This window comes from Daldinia childiae (assembly GCF_008694065.1).
Source record: "Daldinia childiae strain JS-1345 chromosome Unknown Scaffold4, whole genome shotgun sequence".
NCBI lineage: Eukaryota > Fungi > Ascomycota > Sordariomycetes > Xylariales > Hypoxylaceae > Daldinia > Daldinia childiae.
Window position 1 is genome coordinate 142,019 of NW_022984645.1, and position 20,698 is coordinate 162,716.

General features: G+C 45.6%; 8 protein-coding genes across 9 annotated transcripts; 4 read left to right on the forward strand and 4 right to left on the reverse strand.

The window, feature by feature from the left end:
- Nucleotides 1-3,338: 3,338 nt before the first annotated feature.
- Nucleotides 3,339-4,493, forward strand: GL218_04350 (Diaminopropionate ammonia-lyase; the record flags this gene model as incomplete). The annotated part of the gene is made up of 1 exon (XM_033580950.1): nucleotides 3,339-4,493. One exon carries the CDS (start codon nucleotides 3,339-3,341, stop codon nucleotides 4,491-4,493), a length of 1,155 nt encoding a protein of 384 aa, XP_033435951.1.
- A 1,333-nt stretch (nucleotides 4,494-5,826) lies between these two features.
- GL218_04351 (Eukaryotic translation initiation factor 3 subunit E) lies at nucleotides 5,827-7,172 on the forward strand (the record flags this gene model as incomplete). The annotated part of the gene is made up of 2 exons (XM_033580951.1): nucleotides 5,827-6,204; nucleotides 6,258-7,172. 2 exons carry the CDS (start codon nucleotides 5,827-5,829, stop codon nucleotides 7,170-7,172), a joined length of 1,293 nt encoding a protein of 430 aa, XP_033435952.1.
- Nucleotides 7,173-8,003: 831 nt separating this feature from the next.
- Nucleotides 8,004-10,337, forward strand: GL218_04352 (putative adp-ribosylation crystallin j1 protein; the record flags this gene model as incomplete). Of its 2 annotated transcripts, XM_033580952.1 has the most annotated exons (2): nucleotides 8,004-8,902; nucleotides 9,082-9,100. In XM_033580952.1, the coding sequence occupies 2 exons, from the start codon at nucleotides 8,004-8,006 to the stop codon at nucleotides 9,098-9,100; spliced, it is 918 nt and encodes a 305-aa protein (XP_033435954.1). The 2 variants fall into 2 exon arrangements, with proteins under 2 accessions (XP_033435954.1, XP_033435953.1); XM_033580953.1 differs by having other exon boundaries at nucleotides 8,004-10,337.
- A 1,020-nt stretch (nucleotides 10,338-11,357) lies between these two features.
- On the reverse strand, nucleotides 11,358-12,746 carry GL218_04353 (GDP-mannose transporter; the record flags this gene model as incomplete). Its single annotated transcript, XM_033580954.1, has 4 exons — nucleotides 11,358-11,794; nucleotides 11,855-12,223; nucleotides 12,316-12,406; nucleotides 12,471-12,746. The coding sequence occupies 4 exons, from the start codon at nucleotides 12,744-12,746 to the stop codon at nucleotides 11,358-11,360; spliced, it is 1,173 nt and encodes a 390-aa protein (XP_033435955.1).
- Nucleotides 12,747-13,756: 1,010 nt separating this feature from the next.
- GL218_04354 (uncharacterized protein) lies at nucleotides 13,757-14,926 on the reverse strand (the record flags this gene model as incomplete). Its single annotated transcript, XM_033580955.1, has 2 exons — nucleotides 13,757-14,689; nucleotides 14,783-14,926. The coding sequence occupies 2 exons, from the start codon at nucleotides 14,924-14,926 to the stop codon at nucleotides 13,757-13,759; spliced, it is 1,077 nt and encodes a 358-aa protein (XP_033435956.1).
- A 488-nt stretch (nucleotides 14,927-15,414) lies between these two features.
- On the reverse strand, nucleotides 15,415-16,152 carry GL218_04355 (1,2-dihydroxy-3-keto-5-methylthiopentene dioxygenase; the record flags this gene model as incomplete). Its single annotated transcript, XM_033580956.1, has 3 exons — nucleotides 15,415-15,531; nucleotides 15,605-15,976; nucleotides 16,123-16,152. The coding sequence occupies 3 exons, from the start codon at nucleotides 16,150-16,152 to the stop codon at nucleotides 15,415-15,417; spliced, it is 519 nt and encodes a 172-aa protein (XP_033435957.1).
- Nucleotides 16,153-17,056: 904 nt separating this feature from the next.
- On the reverse strand, nucleotides 17,057-17,874 carry GL218_04356 (Derlin-2; the record flags this gene model as incomplete). Its single annotated transcript, XM_033580957.1, has 2 exons — nucleotides 17,057-17,620; nucleotides 17,692-17,874. The coding sequence occupies 2 exons, from the start codon at nucleotides 17,872-17,874 to the stop codon at nucleotides 17,057-17,059; spliced, it is 747 nt and encodes a 248-aa protein (XP_033435958.1).
- A 2,243-nt stretch (nucleotides 17,875-20,117) lies between these two features.
- Nucleotides 20,118-20,679, forward strand: GL218_04358 (uncharacterized protein; the record flags this gene model as incomplete). The annotated part of the gene is made up of 3 exons (XM_033580958.1): nucleotides 20,118-20,337; nucleotides 20,391-20,470; nucleotides 20,527-20,679. 3 exons carry the CDS (start codon nucleotides 20,118-20,120, stop codon nucleotides 20,677-20,679), a joined length of 453 nt encoding a protein of 150 aa, XP_033435949.1.
- Nucleotides 20,680-20,698: the final 19 nt, after the last annotated feature.

Below are 20,698 nucleotides of genomic sequence, written 5' to 3' on the forward strand. Positions count from 1 at the left end.
CCTCGGTTTGGGGGCCTCAATTTGTACATGCAATATTTCGAATCAGAGATTTACTAAATAAAAAGTACGTATGGGTGGTAGTTGAAAAGGATTAAATATAAAATCAAGATTAAATGAATTAAGACTTATAAGTTAAGCTTCTAATATTCAGTACCAGCACTAAATTAAATATTATGTTACAATTTCACTTACAATTGAGGCTACCATTCACATAGAAACTACCAGTCGCCAGTACAGCCAGTGATACCCCTGGAAATCTGCACAGAAACAGAGCCTTATAGGTAACATCTAGATTCCTCGTGCGAAGCACAAAGGAGACCGTCTTTTTTCATTCTACTTAGAAGTACAAATTTTTCAAGGGACTACTAAATCGTAATATTCGTAAAATAGGATTTTTTATTGTTATTATAAATAAATCGTAAATCAACGCATATGGCGTGCAACTAGATAAAGATATTTCCTGCTTCGTGCGCCTCAAACTCCAGAGATTCGGTGTAAATGATAATCTTCGCCTACCTGAGAAGAAATAGCCAACTCCTAAAACCTATATGATAATCAAAAGTTAAGGAACATACTAGTGGCGGTGGTGGTGATGATGATGATGATGACCATGATGATGATGCTTCTTGTGGTGCTTCTTCTCATGCTGAAGATATTGTCTACCATATTGATCAGGTTGACTCCAGCCGAATCCCAAGCCGTTGACATTCCCCGGATCGCCATCCTGGTATTCCTGTCCATCAGGAACTGGAGCCCCTGTTTCCGGATCCACTACTTGATAGGTTTCATCAACATTTGGTAAATCCTGACCGGCTGCTTGGTTGGCGTCGTAGTAGTTCGCTTGATCCTGATCCGCTGCTTGACTGGGCCCTGCCGGGTATGAGTCTTGGTTAGGGTGGTGGTAGTTATCCGCCTGGGCCGCGACTCCATCCGCTGTGTATCCGGTTGCTACCGATACGCGGACTGCCCTACCACCGGAAACTGGCTGGACGACGGTCTGATATCCAGATTGTTCAGTAAAACTGGCTTGATCGTTCATCGGTGCAGGTTGCGGGTCGGCTGGCGGCTCTTCAGGTATAGTTGGTTGAGCCGGTGGTTGATCTGACGTGACCGGCTCTCCGTGATGACTTCCGTGATGACTTCCATGATGGCTCCCGTGGTGACTTCCGTGGTGACCTCCATGATGGCTTCCATGGTGACTTCTATGGGAGTGGCTGTGAGATCCTGACGACCCTGAACCTACACCATGCTCGTAGACAACATATGCATTGCTCTGGTCCGATTGGCGACGTTCCAAGTACATGTCTGACCAGTCTTTGTCTTTAGAATGCCTGCTGGGCTTCTTGGACTTCTTACTGCCGTGGCCATGGGACGCTATATAATAACCGTTAGCACGAAATATTTAGAATTTACAGAAGAATTGTATTAAAACCTACACATTTTGGGCGATGGGATATGCTGTTAGATAGTAAGTAACTTGAAGGTTAGGTTGATAGATGTAGATTCGAGGGAGAACCTGAAAGATCGAGATGGTTCAGAGTGTTCATATAGACGTTGAAGAGCCAGCCAAGAAGCAAACGAACTCTCAAGTTACATATGACTATGATCCAAGGCATTAAATTTGTCATGCAGCAATTCAGAGCTTACGACATTGTGTTTCTCCGTATCGTACATTATTGGCCTAAGGCCACAGGTGTAGACCAGACGATTTGAATCTCTTAGTTTGATGGTTCACAGAGAATGACCAATATCGCGTCATGCTCAGCAATCTAGAGGAAGCACATACAAATGTAGCGTTTTTCGACCATGGCCAAGAAGTAAAAATGTTTAGTAACACTTTCATAGGTGTATCAAGGCCGAAACCTCTCTTCTTTTTCATTTTTTGTGATCCTGGGTATGAGTTATTATGACACTAAGTAATTAGGTTCGTACTTTCTAGATGATAATTAGTGATTTAGTGGCCGAGCTGTTGTTTGCAAGTCAAGCATAACATCTCTTGACGAAGAACGTGTGTGTATGCGCCTACACATCATTGATACCAAAAAATTTAGCAATACAGAAGAGCTTCAAATCGGTCAAGAAACAATCTCGGGTAAAAGTAAACTGCAAAATATTGCTGGGGTTCGGTATTGAATGTCATTAAGAGCAACTGTAAGGCAGCAAGTATCTTAATAGAATCAGTGCCTAGTTGAAAAGTGTCCAAACGACTTATGGAGTATTTTACCCCTTTAAATCATAAAGAGGGAAGGAAAAAAGGGGGCTTAATATTTTTCCTGTATAATCAAGAAATGATAAGGTTACCCCTTAAAGCGACTACTAGATAGCAAATCCATATGAGGAGGATATTCCTCTCCCATTCCTAGAAGGTTGATTACTTCAAAATATTACTATTACATCCATATATTAGAAGCTGAATCCTAGTATCTTAGTTTATACACCCTTATTTTGTGGTATAGTATTTGGCTATCCTTCTATACCTAACCATCGAGAGTCTGGATAACAGGGGCTCTCATCAATTAAGTAGCTTGTCTCTATAGTTCATCAACACCCAACATGATATTTCTTCCAACTATGGCATATAGCTCTTTTAGATTTGTTCTTTACTTTGCCATATTACCCTAGGTAAACATTTTTTGCATGAGGAAAAGAGTGAATCTTGAAATGCATGAACTAATTGATATTATTAGGTGGCTAGCATAGTTTTTGTAATTCCTAATTTAATATTAGCCCACGAAATATCTACCTCTATATTTAATCGGTATGACTTTTCAATATTTCTATAACATAATAAGATACTATGTTGGACTGGTGATATTTCTGAGTATCTATATATCTGTTGTAAAATCGTACTAGAGGATGCTGCTGCTCAAATTTATTATTTAGGCTAATAGCGATTTGGTCCTTGTAGTATTTAATTATGCTCTGAATAGACTTACACGTTGAAGAGCGCGCCAAGTATTAAAATGGTAAAAATAGGAGACGGTGATAATTCCTTGATATGATAGTTTGGTTTTAGATACAATCAACTCCGCGATGTGTAGGTCTCGGGATTTGAATTGAATTTCAATACTACTCCCAGCGGGTTGGCAGACGTATCCTTGCAGGATGGGGTTGAAAGAGACTATACTGGTCTCCACCGCTAATACAACGTCCGAGAATATATAGCCGGCATTCCCCATATCTAGGGACCGCATCGGGATCCGAGGTCGGCGTGGGGGTCCATCTAGGCAGATGGAATAAGCGAATCATTGTTACTTTATTAGTAGTTTGTATGGTTAGACCAAAGGAAGTCTATTACCCTACTACTTCAAAATTGTAGACAAACCAATAATACAAATATGTCGCCGTTCATCCACCTGAATCCTCCGGCACGGGAATGGATACATGACTCCGTTGGCGCGCAGGGCGGGCGCCAGGAGGGGACGGTCCTTGCATTCCATAAGACTTTGCCGGACTACAATGAGACGCAACTACATTCTCTACCAGACCTAGCAGCGGAGCTAGGACTCGGGAACGTGTTATTAAAGGACGAATCCAACCGGTTCGGTCTGCCGGCATTCAAGATCCTGGGCGCATCATGGGCCGTATACCGTGCCGTTGGATCGCATCTGGGGCTATCGGTATCGGATGGGAGCGCGCCCCTCGCAGAAGTAGGCGCCAAGGCCCGAGAGGCAGGGGTCCGGATCGTGACGCTCACGGAAGGGAACTGCGGCCGGGCTGTGTCGCGGATAGCCGCGAAGATTATGGGCATTCCTACGAAGGTTTTCGTGCCTAAGTTTATGGATGAACAGACCCGGAACAAGATTAGGAGCGAGGGCGCAGAAATTATTGAAGTGGATGGGAGTTACGATGATGTGATACCCGTGGCACAGAAGGAGGCCGAAGCTAGCGATAAAGCGATTTTAATTATGGATGTTAGTGTGGAAGGATTCGATGTTGTCCCGGAGTATTTCGTCCAGGGATATAGCACGATGTTGGCAGAGTCCGATCGTCAGGTCCTGGAGTTAACGGGTGGGAAGCCGGCTACTCATGCGATCGTCCCTGTCGGCGCCGGATCTATAGGGGAGGCCGTCACAGCACACTTCAAAAGCGCCTCTTGGCGCAAAAAGTTTGGCCAGGCAAAAGTTCTCTCTGTAGAACCTACAACCGCAGCGTGTCTTCTGGAGTCACTCAAAGTGGGCAAGAGTGTTCCGGTTCCGACTGAAGATACCATCATGTGTGGGATGAACTGCGGTACACTATCGATCACTGCATGGCCAGTACTAAAAGAAGGCGTAGATGCGAGTATCGTAGTGACGGACTTGGAGGCGCATAATGCGGTGCAGGAACTCGAAGCTCATAGTATATTTGCCGGACCTTGTGGCGCTGCCACTCTAGCTGCGCTGCGAAGAGCGTGTACGGATGCGAAGCAGGAGCTGGGCCTTAGTGAAACTTCGATCGTGGTGTTATATTGTACCGAAGGGCCGAGAGAGTACCCAGTACCATCGTCATGAGAAAAGGAGATGGGGAGTGAATTGGTTTTCATATTTTTTCATTTAATCTGATACATGCATGTTCGAGCTTCCATCTGATGGCTCGTGCCTTTTGTACATATATGTACATGTGTAGTTGGGAGTTGACTTTCGGAATACTATATAACCGATATCCCTAAAAAAGAGCAGTCTTAACTTGACTTATTGCTTGAAGACAGACTTCTGTCTGCCTGTATGATTTTTCTCCGTGCTTGTATACTGATACAGGCTCCTCCATCGTTACTTCACCTTACTTCCTTGGGTAAGAGTAATCGAGCATCATGGCGCCGTATATATATCGTCGCTACTCTCTGAACCCCCTCAAAAGCCCATACTATAGAGAAAGTTGAAAACTTGCAACTTCATATGGCCCTAATGATGGATGTTAGTAAAAGAGATAATTACCTGCTGTGAAGAATATAAACATACCCTTATGACAATGTGTCCGGTAACGCTATTGAGAGAAATTTCACTATCATTGAGCTGCAGTGCCTCCTTGATGTCTTTTTTCAAAGCCTTTAAATCTCCTTCTCCATTCTTTACCAATGTGAGCTTTAGATTTCCACCCCGCTTCACCCTATGATACACGCCAAGATTATTGAGATTATTCCTGGCAACGAAGTATGGCAATTTCTCTGGCTTCTTCGGCTTTGTTTGTTCTATTTGTTCTGTTTGTGTAGTAGAGGGGATAGGGTTCTTTAGTTCGGGGTGAATAGGTTCGGAGGGGATCGCCGCCGGATCGCTGGACGAGGTCGAAGCTGACACTGAGAGGAATTGTGTGCGTATGGGTAAGTTAAACCGTTTCAGAGGTGTTGATAATAATACTGAAGGGGCTGCAAGCCGCCGTAAAGCTCTAGGTAATAGCATGGTTGTGGTTGAGATGGACACTTGTATAGAAGATTAAGGCCGACTGAGGCAGTCGTGAATCGTAAAAAGCACTTGAACTTTTTTTAGTGATATCAGATCACGGACAGTGCAAAAAGAATAAATACTGTACTTGGTATTGGGGAACGTAGATCCCCGGTTAAATATCGGAAAATATATTCTAATGAAAGCTTGAAGCAAGTATTACCCCACATTTAACTTACATAACTAAAATTTATCGATAAGAATGAAGTGTCCCACAATCCACTTTTTCTGAATTATTCGTTGTAGCCCTCGTCAAACCAAGCCACATGCGGACTGAGGAATAACTCGCTGCCCCTCCAAACAATTACATTGGTGATAATTTTTAATCAATTTTATCAGCCTCAATATTTTGAAGTCGTCCTTCCGCCATAAACATCCCGATATCTATACAATATACGCAGTCAATATGGCCGAATACGATCTTTTACCCAAGTTGATCGGTCATCTCGACCGTCACCTTGTGTTCCCCCTCCTCGAATTCGCAGCCGGTCAACTCCCCGAAGACGCTGATGATGCCGCGGTCCTTGCTATTACAAAAGCCAAATATGAACTTCTTAAGACTACAAACATGACAGATTTCGTCGGAAACCTTAAGGCGGAACTTGAAGGTCTAGATCAACCACCCGCAGAGTTTAACGATAAACGACAAAAAGTTATATCGCGCCTGGAACAGTTCGAGGAGAGCACCAGCAAGCTCGTCGATTTACTAGGCCGCGAAGATGTTGTCGGAAACCTGCGAAGCGACAAGGTTGCTAACCTTGAGTTCCTGAAAAAGGACCATGATGTATGCATAGCCAACCCCTTTACTTATTTCTACTCGGTTCTAATTCCTGCTAGGTCACCATCGAAATGGTTAACGCGCTCTACGACTTTGGCAACTTCCAGTACAGCTGTGGTAACTATGCTGCTGCTGCCGATCTTTTATACCAGTTCCGTGTGCTTTCTACCGACAATGATAAGGTGGCTGCCGCAACGTGGGGAAAGCTCGCATCCGAGATTCTGACTACAAATTGGGAGGGTAGCGTGGAAGAACTGAACAAGGTTAAGGAGAACATTGATACTAAGCTTTTTAACAACCCCCTGGCCCAACTGAGTCAACGTACCTGGCTTATCCACTGGGCGTTGTTTCCTCTCTTCAATGACGATCGTACTCGCGACACGCTTCTGGATCTGTTCTTCAGCCCCGCTTACATCAACACCATCCAGACCAGCTGTCCCTGGATCCTTCGTTACCTCACCGCTGCCATCATCACAGGTCGCAGTCGAGCTCGGAACTCTGGTCAGTACCAGAAGCAACTCAAGGATATTATCCGCATAGTTAAGCAGGAGGCGTACGAGTACAGCGACCCTGTGACCGACTTTGTGCGAGCGCTCTACATTGACTTCGACTTCGAGGAAGCACAACGGCAGCTTTCGCTCGCCGAGGAGATCCTGCGCTCTGACTTCTTCCTATTCTCCACCGCTGATGCCTTTGTTGACTCTGCGCGACACCTTATTTCTGAGAGCTACTGCAAGATCCATGCCCGCATCGATATTAAGGACCTAAGCGCACGTCTAGGTCTCGGTGAGGATGAGGGTGAGAAGTGGATCGTGAATCTTATCCGCGATACCAGAGTTGATGCGAAGATTGATTATAAGGAGGGCACAGTTGTTATGAACCACCCCCCAAGCTCTGTTTATCAGCAAGTAATCGAACGCACCAAGGGAGGTTTCTTCCGTACACAGGTGCTCACCGCAGCCGTGGCGAGATAGGAGTCGAGTGATGGTAAGACATGACGATTAACAATGGATACCCATTAAATTAGACATGATAATGCGCGCCGGTGGATCAAAAGCAAGAGAGTAAAAGATTCATGGGACTTGTATCGACGGCATGCATCAACGGCGTTTTTGGGGGGTTTCTGGTACGGCCAAATGTACTTGGCGGTAAATCTGTAAGGTAGCATGGATTTACAAAAAAAAACCAAATTCTTTTATTCCATCTCTTCGCCGCTCGTCTTGCCGAATGTGCTCGAACTTGAAGGCTTACTGAGATAGATGTATCCCATTTGGACGTAAGCATGAGTCCTAAAATAGCCCACTTCTTCAGCGTACGAGACGAAGTTATTTCCTGTAAATTGGGTTTATTTACGATTATATTTTTTGTTGTTGTTGATTAGATCGTAGATTTCCCTTTGGTACATTAGGTACTTAGTAATTAAATACAACGTCATTTTTGTATGACAGCCAATAGGTTCTTCCGTTTTTACAGTATACACTTGCTCAAACGGATCTCAATTGATATACCATATTTCAGAGACTTCCTTCCAAAATATCACTTCTATTGTATAATAGCTTAGCTAGGCAGGTGCCTAATTCGTGCAACGAAGGCACGGGGCACACGAAACAGAGGTACATATGGATGTATATACAGTACATGTATCATAGGCAACTACGCGTCTACATTTCAATTTTATTCTCTCCCTCTACTTCTCTTTCTCTCTCTTCCTCTTCTTTTCAATTTACCTTTTACTCCTCTATTTCTCTCATATCCTTAACAATTTAATTATGATGGAAGAGCAAAAAGAGGAAAAACACGAGATAATGGATGAGACTACGTCGTCTCTTCCAAAAGACTACCTCGAAAGAGTCTATGCCGGTGTCCTTGGCAAGCTGATAGGGGTATACATGGGTCGTCCGTTCGAGGGATGGACGCATCAGCGTATCCTCGCCGAGTTAGGACATATCCGGTACTATGTCAACGAAAAGCTAAAGCTCCCTATAGTTGTTACGGATGACGACATCTCCGGCACCTTTACATTCGTGAGGGCGCTAGAGGAACATTATACTCGCTGTCGTGACCCTATTCAGCATCAGGAAAGCCACGATGAGAACGAAGACAGGATGGAAATCACAGAAACCCTAGAAACAACAGAAGCCTCTGAAACTTCAGGAACCCCGAGCATCCCAAACATAACACCCCCTAGCACCCCAGGTATCACACAAGAGAAAATAATTAGTGCTGAACAGGTCGGCAAGACGTGGCTCAATAATGTGATCAAAGACCACACAGTTTTCTGGTGGGGTGGCAACGGTATATCGACTGAGCATACGGCTTTCCTAAACCTACGAAAGGGAATCAAGGCACCCCACAGCGGCTCGATACAGACAAACGGCCGTACTATTGCCCAGCAGATCGGCGCTCAAATCTTTATTGATGGATTTGCCATGACGGCACCGGGAAATCCAGCTTTAGCTGCTCAGCTCGCAGGAGCAGCGGGCTCGGTGAGCCACGATGGAGAAGCCGTATATGCAGCTCAGCTATGGGCGGCTATGGAGGCCGAAGCATTTGCCTCAAAGGATGTGAATCATCTATTAAATACCGGACTTAGCTTCGTGCCCTCGGACTCGCTTATAGCCGCATTGGTTAGAGACGTGCGTGCGTGGTGCGAAGACGACGACGATTGGATATACACGCGGCAAAGGATCGAGAAGAAATACGGGTACGACAAGTTTCCGGGATTCTGCCACGTAGTACCCAACCACGGAATCATGATCATGTCACTAATATACGGGGGTCATGACTTCGCTGAAGCCATGCATATTGTGAATACATGCGGTTGGGATACGGATTGTAACTCGGGGAATGTTGGATGCTTAGTTGCTATCATGCATGGGTTAGAAGCGCTCGATTCCAGTAAAAATAATAAAGGAAAAAATCTTGACTGGAGAGGACCGTTGGACGATCGTGCTTGGATCTCGAGCGCAGACGGCGGATACTCTATGAATAACGCTACGAATATCGCTTATAGCATTGCAAATATGGGCCGGAAGCTTGTAGGAGAAGAAGCTCTCGCGTCCCCGAAGGAAGGCGCACAGTTTCACTTCAGTCTACCAGGGAGCCTCCAGGGGTTCCAAATCATGAAAGAAAATACCTACTGCGGGATACTAGGTATCAAGCAAGGCACCATCGACAATAAAAGAACCGGTCTCGAAATTCGACTTCCAAGAAATGACGACATGTCATATGTGATGACAGCTACTTTTATAACGCCTGAAATTACGCCGATGTGTCTCTACGAGCTAGTAGCCTCACCCTTAATATACCCAGGCCAGGTCATTAGTGCATCCATATACACCAAGAATTGTCCAAGTTCGGTATGTTTAGTAGTAAAAGCATATACGCACAAGGATGAACTCAAGACCTTATCTAGTGCTCCTGTTTATCCCGAACTGAATAGCCCTAATGTCTTGAAATGGAGAGTTCCAGTAAATATACGCTGTCAACCAATTCAGGCCGTGGGTATAGCTATATCCAGCAAGAGAAACCTCTCCACAAACGAAAGTGAAGAGGAGGGTATATGGCTAGAATATCTGCGATGGGATGGCACGCCAGCTCTCGTCCTTGAACCAGGCAACTACCGAGATGGGCCCCGGACCTTCTACAAGAGGTCCTTCGTCAATGGCGCCGACGTGTTCTCCCTTTCTAGCGGTACATTCGCGGTAGCCCAGGATCAAGGCGAAGGCATCGTCAGCTACGGCACGCGAGACTGGACAAATTACAGGGCCATATTCAGGGACTTTGTTGTGAATATCGGCGGACCAGCCGGCGTTGCGGCCCGGGTACGAGGGTTGAATAGATACTACGCACTTCTTTTCTATAAGGGCACTGCCAATATCAGCGGTTCCAAGAAGCGTATAGCGCTTGTCAAAGCCCTTGATTACGAGCGCATTGAACTAGCTAGCGTGGAATTCGACTGGCAGTACGATATACCATATACCGTGACTCTCAAAGTGTCAGGCGACTTGTTGTATGCCCGAGTCGGCAAAACCGAGCTCTCGGCACGCGATGCGCAGTACCCCGGCGGTGGAATCGGAATGGTGGTGACTGACGGCTCGATACTAGTGGGAAGTATTAAAATTGGCCCCTTGATATAACTGAGTCAATGGGGGAAGAGGGTGTAGTTTCATAGGCTGCTCTAAGCCAAAAGTACGACCGTGTTAAGGGTCTGGATAGATTGGAAATTCCTCTTTACTGGCGGACGAAACAGGAATGGAATTCGACAAGGCTTTTTGTTTTAGGGTGAAAAGTGAGTGCAGAAAAGAGGAAGGTCTATTGAACACATCAACGATTGGTAGGTAAGGTATAGGGAATGAAGGTTTTTAATGAGACAAATCAAAAGGATGAAATATTAATTCAATCAAACACAAATTGTAGCTTCGAGTATAAGGTTGATTAGGTAGTCATTAAGGTAGTCATTTCTAACTTAGCCTCATCGTATTATCTATGACTATCCCGGCAATGCCTACATCAGAAACATCAAGGTCTGATATCTATATGGTTAGGCCATAAGCCGGTAGTTAGTTGGTGTATTACGACTGCTCAGATAGACCAGCTCGTACGATCGTACGCATATGTATTTGTATGTGACATGCTCTCTCTTTCTCCCCATCCCCCCCTCAACACCAATTCAACAATATGCATAGCATTTCCCGCATAGTCGAGATCTAGACTGCGACTACGGACACGACGCCTATCTCGACATGAACGATGCCTACACCTCCCCTGCAAATAAAACAACTATGACATGATAATAAAAAAAGGGGGAGGGATCAAGGGGTTTTCGTTCCTGTTCTTGCGCCGTCCAGAAAAAAAAACATGATGATGATGAATTACTATGACTTTCCCTCCCCGTATCCGTAGAGCTCCGTTTTCTCATTATAAGTTAAAAAGTCTATACCAGAAATTCATCGGCCCGTCTGTCCGGCGCCACCGAGTCGAAAGGGATGGGATGGGATAGATATTATACAGTGACGTTGGCCGACATAGGAGGCGTGGTGCTGCTTGACTGTCTTGCAGTGTCTGCCGCCTGTTTAGAATTGCACTGGCTCGAAGTGGCCATGCAGTCGGTGCCAAGAACATCGCCGCGAAACCTGCAGAAAGCATTGTGCTCTCGTCTACGAGTTAGCGTCGCGATTGCTCTGGGAGCTTGCGCTCATCGTAGGCTGCGTGGTCGGTAGCGAGTTCTTGGCCAGCTGCGACTGTCGCACCTTGGCCCAAGCGTATACAAGACCACTGATAAACCCGATCAAAATGGCCGAAACGCTGCCTACGGTGACAGGTGCAGAGAAGAAGATAAGACCGCTGACGGCGAGCGGGAGCTTGTTGAGAGCTCCAACCATAGAGTAGGTGGTGGAGGATGTAACTCGGATGCACCACGCAGAGCAGTACGAGATGAAGATAGCAGCCATACCCGAGTAGATCATACCAATCAAAATAGCATTTCGAGACTCGGTGGGGAAGTTCTTGGCCAAATTCTCGCTGGACCAGTCTTCGGTGATAAGCGAGCAGACGATTAAGACGGGAATGGTGAGGAAGTTGTTGTAGAACATGCCTGTGTTGAGTTAGCATATTTAGCAAACAAACCGCGAGGAGCGTAATAAATAAAACTTACTATCCCAGTCCTTGAAGTTCATGTTCTTAATAACCTTACGCATGCTCAGAAGGTAGGAAGCAGTGCAGAAGACATTTAGACCCATCCAAGCGTATCCAGCATTCAGGGACGCAAGAGCCTCAGCGGCCTCGGCAGTTTGACTAGCGCTGCGCGTGTCGGCCCAAGCCGCGATGACGGAACTCATAACCATCAGACCGAACGAAAGGAGTGCCAGAGGCGTGACACTACCTCCGAACCATAGAACCTCGCCATATGCGATAACGATGGTGGTTAAATTCTTGAAGATGGTGTAGACGGGAACGGACAGGAGCTGTAACGACTTTGTGCTCGTATAGATCATACCGACGAGGAGAAGAGAGACGGGGAACCCTGCAATCGAGTTAGTATATATATACACATATACTATATGTATATATAGATAGACAGGGGTCTCAAGGCAACCAAGAAAATAAAACACGTACATCGCTTCCCCTTGTTTACGTCGAAAGGCGCAAGGGTCTTGATTAAACCCAATTGCTTGCAGACCTCGATGGTTACTATACACACAATGGACTAGAGTTCTAGAGTTAGCAAATTCCAAGTCTTATACATCGTAGATGTTATCGTATAGTAGTACCTGGACTGCGAGATAGAAGAAGTTCAAGTTCCAATCGGAGCCGGACACGACGTATTTGTTGACGACGGTCATACTAATCGAGGACAGACAGTAGGCAAGAATAGAGACAGTCGGGTTATTCTCAATCTTGGCGATCTGGGAAGAGAGCTGCTGTTGGGAAGCGGCGCGCGAAGGGCGGGACGGGATGAAGGGATCCTTCTCTCCGCCGTCATAAGGGCTTCGCAAACCCGTGTCGGGCATACGAATAGCATAGTCTTCGTTCTTCTTGTCGGACATGATTGCGACGTTATAAGGTAACTAGCTAGCTGTATTGGCCTTTATTTTGAAAACCCGAACGGTAGAAGGGAGGGGGATGTTCTATTTTCAGTCTGGCGGTGTTCGAACTTCGAAGGGTTAGGGCGAAGGAAGTAAGATCGGAAGAGTGACTTAGAACTAATAAAATAAAATCAGGGGAAAAGAAAAAAGAGTTGGCTATCTGTCAAACGGCGCTGCGCCCGGAAACTGTGGAGCCGATTAACGCGTAGATTGCGACCAAGTATTTTTGTAGATTCGAAGGGTCCGCAGAAAATAAATCGAAACCGGGAAAGGGTTTACCTAATTTATCTTTTTATAGGGTGAATCAAAAATTCCAAGACAGAAAAAGTCAAGTATGAAATTGAAACATAAAAAAAAAGAAAATCTTCAGCGGAGGTTTCTTACGGACGCGTGCCAAAGGATTTTTTATTACATTAATCAAGGGTAATTTACCGCGTGCAGGTAGACAGACCTCGAGATAAAATGCAGGACTACACAGATACATAGGTAGGTAGACTCTACAATCACATGTGGCGTCTAAGATGAGGCTTGTACGCTAGCTATACAATCTTAGTTTTGTCTTGGCGTTGTAAATTTAGAATCATCAATGTTCCCGTACAAAAAGCCAATCAGGGTTCTCTCATTTAAATGTTAAGCCTCGAGTGATACATATCGCTGTTTTTATTCATTCACCTGTCTGAATTATTACAAGCCAGCAACAGCATGTTTGCGGTTGGCTCTCCTATTCAGACAAACTATAATTGACAAATAGGAATCTTCGCTAATGTTAACTAATTAACTACCTAAATAACCTCAAACAAGTTTTATAATTCAGTACCTAGCAATATAGTAACACGCCCAACTAACGCCCATGCCAAATAGTGTGTTTGAGCTTTCTATGTAACCAGTTCGTGCTATATTCTCAACGACAACGTGAAATGTCCACGTAACCCCCTATTCTAGCCCAAAGTAGCCAATCCAAGTTCCCAAGCCTAAGTAGCATGATCCTGCATCTCAACATTCGAATCCCCCGTATCGTCATCCTTCTCATTCTTCTCTGCCGAAGCAGCAGCGGCCTCGGTATCAGGCGCTGCAGGATAGTTAAGATGCTTCCAGTCCTCGAGCTCTTCCGTGACAGATCTAAGGCGGTCCCGAATACTTTCGATGGCGTAGCTACCGAGAACGAGGCGTAGGGGCGGATACGAGCAGTGTGCTAGCTGCCACACTAACTCGGCGCACTTAACCGCGCTTGTCGGTTGTCGGTCCCCGAGCCATTGTACCATGCGCTTCGCATGCAGCGCCGGCGACGACGAGTGCCCGTATGCCTCGCTTGGCTGTTTGATGAGGAAGTGACCCCATGTCGGCAGCGGATTGGCTTCAGCATCCGGTTCGTCGCGCCTTACTAATCCCGGCTCTACTAGAGTAGCCTTCACGTTAAACGAGTCGATCTCATAGAGCATCGCTTCGATCAGCCCTTCTACCGCGTACTTGGTCGCGCAGTAAGGGCCTAGTCCAGGTACACCCAAGGCTCCACTCGTAGAGCTAAAGATGAGATAACGCCCGCAATTCTGCTGGCGGAAGTAAGGAAGAGTGGCCTGGATGATATGTAGAGTGCCCATGAAGTTAGTCTCGAACTGGTTGCGAATCTCATGCTCGTCCTGATCCTCGCATGCTCCAATCACGCCGTATCCTGAGCAGTTAGCCACCACGTCGATGCGACCGAAGTGATCCAACGTCCGCTCAATGACTTGTGCTACACTCTGCCGTGCGCGCACATCGCACAGCAGGCCAAGACAATTCTCATGTTGACCCGACATCTCCTCAGGCGAGCTCTCAAACGTGCGTCCTACATCCGTTACCAAATCACCCCGCGCCAGCGCGCATTTGACCAGCGAGCGGCCCATATGGCCAGTGCCGCCAAAGACCTAATTAGCAATTCAATTAGTCCCATTCCTATAACTAGATACCTTATGAAGATATATAACACTCTGAATTAGCAATACGAATAGCTAACTTACAATCCATACGAGCTGCTTCCTCGGCGCGTTCGGCAGCGGAGGCTCGCAGCTAGCCGGGAGCAGCAATTTCCCCTTGGGCGTGCTGGCGGAGGTGCTGGCCGCCGGCGACGGGTGAGCGACTTCGGACGCGGATCTAGAGTCCATGATCGGTTGACTGCGGTTTGGGGAGTAAGCTCATCATTTCGCGGTTCCCATTCGTCTGTTCCGAGGCGCACGGCATCATCTAACGGGGTCTTTTTTTGGAAGGGGGAGAGAAGTTGGGGTTCTAGCTGGGGTATACACATTTAATAATAATCCCCGCAATCTCATTGCCGAGATTATTGAACTTAGGTACGTAAGGCTTGTGCTATTTTGAGCGTTTTATAAAAATAGTTCCTCTGGTGAGACTTTACTCCCAGGTTAATGAGAATTCATCGTAATAATATAAAAAAGCTTCATGTATTTTAATACGAAGTGCTTAAACTAAAATTACGCAATATTCATTTTTTTTTTCTAATTCGTGATATCGTCGAGGGATCTTCTATCAACAAAAGAACTAGCACGCCTAAGACTCGAGTATTGCTACCGCTACATCCGCTAGACCACCCGTAGAACACGTAACTTCGTAACCCTTTGCATCACCACCACTTGACCTAGTTCAGGTAATGCGAAACGTACTCCTTGCGGAACTGGTTCTCATCTAGCTCGCCGGACCTGTTTAGCGGCGTCCACTTGGGTTCGTCCTTGAAAAGGCGCATAGCTTGGATATACTAGCACAGACATTAGATTTCTCGATGCATATATATATATATATATATATACTAGAGAAGGAATATAACATACGTTGCTCTCATCAGTAGTGAACCTGTGGTAGATACCCGGAGGCAAGATGATCAAGTCGTCCTTCTCAAGCTGGATGCGCACCCACTCGTCGCCCTTGCTTCGCACGTCGAAGTACCCCTGGCCGTCGCGGATATATCTGATCTCTTCATCCTCGTGCAAGTGCTCGTGGAAGAAGGACTTAACCTTCTCCTCATATATATCGCCCATCTTCTCGGGGGAGACTGTGATTTCGTCACGGTTCTTGTACCCGCGCTTGCTTGCCAGCTCATCGACGGCCGACACCTCTGGGTACCGGAAGTATAGCACGCCTAATTTCTCCAAGGCGGCAGCATCTACGCCCTTACCAGAGTCGTGCGGTAGTCGCTGGTCGCCCTGTTTGGTTGTCAGTATCACGTAGTCGTGCTACATCGTAAGTTCGCAGCAGTCTGTTGAACTATGCGAGTGGGCGCTTTCGCGAAAACATCCCGCGATGATGTGATGAGGGGCACTTTTTTTTATTTTTTTATCTGATGACTTACAGGAGCGTTATCGTACAAGTATGCTCGCATTTTCAATAGTGTTTAAATCCGCAATGAGAAGTTGAATTAGAATTTTATATACTTGAATGATTTATGCAAATTGAAGAAAGGGATAAAAAAAACTTGAAAAGGTGGTTATTAAATAATTTTGGGTGGCCGTCTTTCGTATATAAGCCCCCAATTCGCGATGGCGCCAGCAGCTGAGTTGCAGGTGGGAAGGGTGTGACGTCGGAGAGCCGGGCATTTCTCATTTTTCTTTCCCTTTTTGGTGGGGTCCAAAGCTTTATCCCGCCATTTCTAAAAGTAAGATGCTCATTGGCGGAAATAGCTTAGTTGGCGTCCTATAAAGCAGGCTATAATATATAGAATCTTTATCTGTGGATATAGTAGTATTAAGACGTTATACTATGTATGTAATTAAACCTATGAAAGCGATTCTTTGGTTCGGTGAAGACTCATTGCATGATGCAATAGAACTAAGGGGCTAATAGACTTATTTATAATAGTAAATTCAATCTTTAAATACTCTAGCTACTACAGGTTAAAGCTAACTCTTATGTCTTAAACATAAATTAATATAATATAATTTATAGTTAAAAGGCAGACGACCAAAACAGATGGAAGTTGATAGGAATTTTCTATTACTCCATGATTTCTAACGCAATAGTTTTCTATTGAACGCCACTGTAGGTAGGCTAAACAAGTAATTCCAGACCTTATAGACATTCAACGCAAAAAGTTGGCTGAACAGTATGTACAAAAGGCATCATCTGTATTGTTGCCATGTTTTGTTCTGTATTAACCTTCAACGCCCCGTATCGTCCCTTGAATAACGCCACTTTAACCGAATGCCATTGGAATCTGACCTAAAACGCTAGGAATGAGTGAATGATAGCCTTCTAACACTATCTGAATCCAGTTATGTTGTTCTTGCTTATCGCAAGTCAGCTGCAGCAAGTTCTGGACCTCCTGCTACTGCGAATTCATTATTAATCGCATCAGCTGTCTCGTCCCTCTGCTGTCGGCCCTCAAAGAGTCGACGCCACCACATTGGCGGGTCAAGAGGTCGCGAACCGTTATGCATAGGGGGGTACACATCCGAGAAGAAATACCAGATATGGCCTATAACAACCCCCATGATCTCATCCTTAGGTACAGTCCCATGCATAATAAGGCTGAAACTCATCAATACCCAGGGAAGATACGGTGCTGTGAACACAAACAAGCCCAATAAGCTTAACTGAGTATCTGGGTTTCGTCGGGACCAGATATAGACTAGGGTTGACGATAACGGATGGCCGAGGAATGGCATCGACACAAATGGAGATAGAACGATAAGGAAGGCCATGGTATATACCATTAACCAGGAGAAATGAGCTGGCGACCGGCCAGATGACTCTTCAAGGAGCCGAGAGTAACGTTGGAGGAAGTATACATGGAAAAGGAGATCGAACGAGAACGGTCCAAAGTATAGGAATGTAGTCAATAATCGCCAATACTATAAGTTGAACAGGTTAGCAAGCCAACAACCATCTTGGTTCCCTTTGTCGGGACACATGGAATTCTTACCTCTCCTTTCTGAAATACGGTGCGAACACTATAGAATAGTTGGAACGGAGTGACCATTTGGCATTGAACCAGAGCACTTGTCAAAACAGTCGCGGTCGTCCACCACCTCGTACATATGGGCATCTCCCAGAACCAGGCTTCAAGTGGGTTTCGGCCCCCATCACCAGGAATCATCTGATCCATATCGAATTGCGACCGTCGGTTGTATAGGGAACGTGGGCAATAGATTTATTTAGGCTCTTAACCTCAAAAAAAGGACAATGTATTAACTGTATGCGTTAAAGATTACACAGGATGAGCAGCAAGAGGGAAAAAAGAAGAAAGAAAGGTTTCAAAGGAAGTTTGATGTTGTAGGTTTAAGACGATGGCGGGATTGCCTCCTCAGCCCACTGCTAATCTGGCCTTATCGGAGGATTGATCTGTTCGGAACTAACGCATGGATAGGTTACGTAGTCCACTAAAAATGCTAGCAATTAGAGGTTACAGATGGCACAAGATCTTATTTGTCGGTTAAATGAATTATATCATAATCTTGCATTTTCCCGTGAATCAAATGACGTGACTTCTATAGAAGGTACGTACCTAAAATAAAAGCTGTGGCTTGCTTGTGGCTATGTACACTAGAAACTTCTTCAGCTAATTTCATTGAATTGTGAGGATACGCCAGGGGTACACCATAGGACCCACTAGTTTTAAGATTTGCAGGGGTTTTAATTGAAATGGCTGGGTCGCGTGTCGCGGGGCGTGCTCAAGTCGCGTCCCATGGATCTAGAGTAGGAAGTTGCGAATTGAATTTCCCAGCCACTTCGATTTTTACCATTTCCGCACTCCCATATTATTCTTCGTAAACCGGGTTCATGCTACATTCTTTCTTCCCTCTTTCTTTCATAGTTAATACGCTACTTCTAATACCGTTTGTTACTCAACGCAACAAACCTTGGTTCTCTTTGACAAGACGGCTTTCACCTATAATACCTATTCTTCGACTATACTCCAATTTCTTTAAACCTAGTTACCTCGACGCAAGATACCCATTGTGCGCTATACCAAGTCGCATAATTGTCGCATTAGCACCAAAAGACTCTCGCACCTTTTCTTTACGCTAGCATACCGTATTTACTAGTCCAAAAATGAATCGGGGTCGCGGTGGAGGTCGCGGTGGTGGACGAGGAGGACGAGGTGGAGGCTCTTTAGCATCAAGAGTACAACGTAAGTCTATAAGCTAATACCAGCTTGAAGCTGCAATAGCTAATTGATCTGTAGCTGGCGATCCAATTCCTTACCCTCGAAGAAGAAGATACAGACCAGGAACGGTTGCGCTGAGGGAAATCCGAAGGCTGCAAAACAACACTGATCTGCTACTACGAAAACTACCTTTCTCCCGACTCGTATGTTCTCCTTGGATATAATTAGCTTCAAGAGTAGTATATGCTAACCGATATCCAGGTTCGAGAAATAGCTTTAACTATGCGACCAGTAGACGAAGGCATGCGATGGCAATCGCAGGCTATATTAGCGCTCCAGGAAGCAGCCGAGGCTTTCCTTGTCCACTTATTCGAGGACTCGAATCTATGCGCCATCCATGCGAAACGAGTTACCATCATGCAGAAAGATATCCAGCTCGCGAGAAGAATACGTGGCGTATGGGGCGGCCTTGGCTAAAGAAAAACCGTAGCAAATAATGCCTATCGAAATGATACAGCGGGTTCTTGCACCCGCGAAAGTCGGCATCCCTGCATCGGCTAAGGCCACTTACCTGCAGAGGGAGGCGTGTATAAAGAGCGGTCTGTTGACGGGGAGACGAGGCGATTAGATACCAGGGCGTTCAGCCGGTTGGGTCAGGGGAAAGTGAACTGGCGTTTTAGGAGTAAGAGAGGTGACCCGCCTAAGCAGGAGGGGAAACGGTCAGGTTTTGCATTTTAAATTTGATACCACGATGCTTTTCTATAAGCCCGCAATACAGTCAGTCGGAATATAATGCTCGTACTTGCGATATCGACAACTCCTCTAACCTGGACAAGGCTGAGGCGATGGAAGAATTATATCGTCGTGCATGAGCTAAAAAGAAAAACTCTCCCGAAGTTCCGTGAATTTTGGGGCCTATGTGGAGGAGATTCTAGGGGATTTTAGCGGTGGAACCAGCAGAAGCTAAATGTGCGGCGTTGAACTGTTGGCATGCATAGCTGCATAACCGCAATAGAGTGACGTCAGTCAATAGCTAGAAAAAAAGCAATCCGAAGCTCCCATTAATACAGGCCACATTCGTCAATTCTATTTAAACCGTATCTATTTTAAATCAAATCATACAAATCTTAAAAAGCTTATAATTGGTCGGATATACATATATATACATAGCTCTCGCCTCACACTACCTTAAGCACCTACTCAAAGACTTATACGTAGAGAAAAGAAACCTCCAATTCAAGATGTCGGCACGACTACTCACACGAACACGGACCTTCATGCCGCGTCATGCCCTCGGCGCCGGCATCATTGGCCTCTCCCTTGGAACGAGTATGGCGACGTTCAGACAGCCAAAGTTGAGAATGGACGCGAGAGATACCCCACGACCAATGAGCAGTCGTCCTACGAAAGAGAGATTAGATCCCGACCTCTTGAAACAGCTTTCTGGTGGGAGCATTACAGGTTAGTCCAGGTTAGGCGTACCCATATACTTTTAAAGCTAAGCAGGATGGTAGGGTTTATTTCAGGACTCCTTATCAGTGCTTTCTCGCGGACGTTGGTGTTACTTGTAGGTCTCGCCGCGGTGGTCGTTCAGGTGCGTAGCTTAGAAAATTCATCTTAAACATCTTAACTAGCTCTAACATCGTCTAGGTGGCTTCAAGATACGGTCTTGATTTAGTAAAACAGCTGAAGTTAAAGCAACGGTTGGGAAATTCACGTATATTAAGCGCATTGGAGAAGAATCCAGCATTTAATTTATCTTTCGGACTATTCTTCGCAATGTCTGCTTTTATGCAATTCTAGCTCTTTATGTACCTTTGGC